The 2826-nt window shown below is 38.5% G+C and overlaps 1 protein-coding gene across 1 annotated transcript; it reads right to left on the bottom strand.

Moving 5' to 3' along the window:
* Nucleotides 1-808: 808 nt before the first annotated feature.
* Nucleotides 809-1771, bottom strand: LOC140609567 (olfactory receptor 2T29-like). The gene has a single exon (XM_072784774.1). The coding sequence runs from the start codon at nt 1769-1771 to the stop codon at nt 809-811; it is 963 nt and encodes a 320-aa protein (XP_072640875.1).
* Between the last annotated feature and the right edge of the window lie 1055 nt (nt 1772-2826).

Genomic DNA, 2826 nt, shown 5'->3' with positions numbered 1-2826 from the left:
GATATCCCTTTATGCTCAAAAGAAGCTACCATAAACTCTCCTTCTTGGGGTTAATATTTTTCTCACAGTACCTTAGACCACAGTGTACTAATGATTTCAGAGAGGTAAGAGCCACTGGATATCTTCAGATTTGGAACCTAAAGAACAAAATCACCCTAATTGAATACAGGCCAACAATTGTATTATTTCACTAGTGATCAGTCATCTTAATATGTGCATGATTCCCAAGATTTGTCACTTACACTGCCACCATGGTGCAAGGACAAATTTTTTAAATAGACAAAAGTCTGATACTTTCTGTTTTATTCCTAAGTAATTTCAAATTTATAGAGAATTAGTATGAATAGTATGCTTAGTAAGAATAATAATAATAGCACAATAAAGAATTAATATATCTTTTGCATGGATTCATGTATTAAAATTATATACCATTTGGTTTGTCACCTCTCTTTCTCTCTCTCTCTCTCTCTCTCTCTCTCTCTCTCTCTGTCTCATGAGTTGCACATCTTATGATCTTTATTTCTAAATATCTTGTTACATATTTGTTAAGAATATGAGTATTTTCCAGCTGAATCACAGTACAATTATAAACTTCTGAAAAATGTAACATGGATAGAATACAATTGTACCAATATTTTGAATGCAGAAGTGTAAAAATTAAGAGTTTCCCAGTACAAGGAAACATTCCTCCAAAAGGCATGAAAGATGATAACACAGCCATGGTGTGAGAATCTGAGGAAAAACATTGACATGGGATCTTAAAGTTGTAATTTGTAGAGTGAAGAAAAAAAAAAAGTACAAATATTTCCTATTTTATAGGTTCCTGTAAGACAGATACCACATTCAACATTTTTTTAAGAGCCCTTGTGACATCCTTATTTCTAAGACTATAAATTAAAGGATTTAGAACAGGAGTGAGTATGGTGTAAAAGACAGATACAATCATGTCCTTCTCAGGGGTGTGATAGGAGGTGGGGAGCATGTAGGTGTAGACGGCAGCACCGTAGAAGAGGATGACCACCATCATGTGGGAAGAACAAGTGGCAAAAGCCTTCTTCCGTCCCTCTGCTGAGTTCATCCTGTGGATGGTGAAGAGGATGAAAGAATAGGAGCTTGAAATGACTGTCACAGGGATGAGAAGCATGAGGACACAGCACAGGTACATGAGTGTCTCATAGAGGGAAGTGTCTGAGCAGGAGAGCTTCATTACAGCAGGAACCTCACAGAAGAAATGGTGAATCTCCCGGGATCTGCAGAAGGGGAAGGTCATGGTGACGGGAGTCAGCATAAATCCATCCACAGATCCCAAAATCCAGGAGGAAGACACCAAGAGAAGACACACTCTATGGTTCATGAGGATAGGATAACGGAGTGGATGGCAGATGGCCACATAGCGGTCATAGGCCATGGCAGCCAGAAGGAAGAATTCTGAGCCTACTAGAGTTAAGTAGAGAAACATCTGCATCCCGCATTCAGGGACTGAGATCTTATTCACACCCATGACCTGGTCCATGAGCATCTTGGGCACAGTAACAGAAATGTACATCACGTCCATGAGAGACAACTGGGTGATAAAAAAGTACATGGGGGTGTGGAGGTGAGCATCACAGTGTATCAGAAGGATCAGGATGGTGTTTCCAGAGAGGGCCATCAGGAAAACCACGAAAATGACCACACAGAGGAGAGTTGGGTGCTTGGATTGACTGAAGAGTCCCACTAGTTCAAAATCTGATCGTTCAGTATAGTTGGTCACCCACATGATGTTCTCCATTATATTTTACCTGGTTCACCAAGAAGAACTATGGAGTTAATAGATCACTCGTGGAATATGACTACCTGAAATAAATGTTTACTGAGCTTCTGTGCGTTTGCATGTCTTTACACATAGTAACCCAGTGTGCTAATAAGGGGAATTTCCTGTACATTGTAGGATTGTGAACTACCCATAATAGAACAAATTTACTAGAAATGTAGAAACTCACACTGTTAATCAAAAGTATTAGTACCTTAAGGGTGCCTGAGTGGCTCAGTCAGTTAAGCCTCCTACTCTTGATCAGGTCATGATCACAGGGTCATGAGATCAATACCCGGATTGGACCCTACATTTTGCAAGGGGTATGCTTGAGCTTCTCTTTCTCCCTCTCCCTCTGCTGTCCGCCCCCCCCCCATTTTCTGTGTCTCTCTCTAAAATAAATAAATAAATATTTAAAAATATATCCATACCTTCATAATTCCACTACTGGGTATGCATTTACCAAAAGAAAGTAAAAACAGTAATTCAAAAGCATAATGCACAACTATAATTATTTTATTTTTTTCAAATATCGCTATAATTTTTTAAAGTTTTAATTTAATATCCAGCTTAAATAAAACATCTTGTGTAATAATTGTTCCAGGTGCACAATATAGTGATTCAACAACTCTGTATAACACCGGTCCTTATCACAACATGTGCACTCCTTGAGTCCCATCAACTGTCTAAACCATCCCCCTTTGATCTTCCTTTGGTAGCCATCAGTTTTTTCTCTATAGTTGTTTCTCTCTCATTTTGCTTCTTTGTTTTGCTTATTAAATTCCACATATAATTGAAACAATATGGCATTTGTCTTTCTCTGATTGACTTATTTTGTTTACCAGTATACTCTCTAGCTCCATCCATGCCATTGCAAATGGCAAGGTTTCATTCTTTTTAATGTCCAGGGAATATTCCATTGAATATGCATTCCTATGCTTCAGGTAGTATTATTCACAATAGTCAAGATATGGAAAGAACCTAACTGTCCATCCATAGATGAATGGGGAAGGGGAGTGTGTGTGTGTGTGTGT

This window comes from Canis lupus, chromosome 18 (genome assembly GCF_048164855.1).
Source record: "Canis lupus baileyi chromosome 18, mCanLup2.hap1, whole genome shotgun sequence".
In the NCBI taxonomy this organism is placed as follows: Eukaryota; Metazoa; Chordata; class Mammalia; order Carnivora; family Canidae; genus Canis; species Canis lupus.
This window is presented reverse-complemented; position numbering and strand designations above follow the sequence as displayed.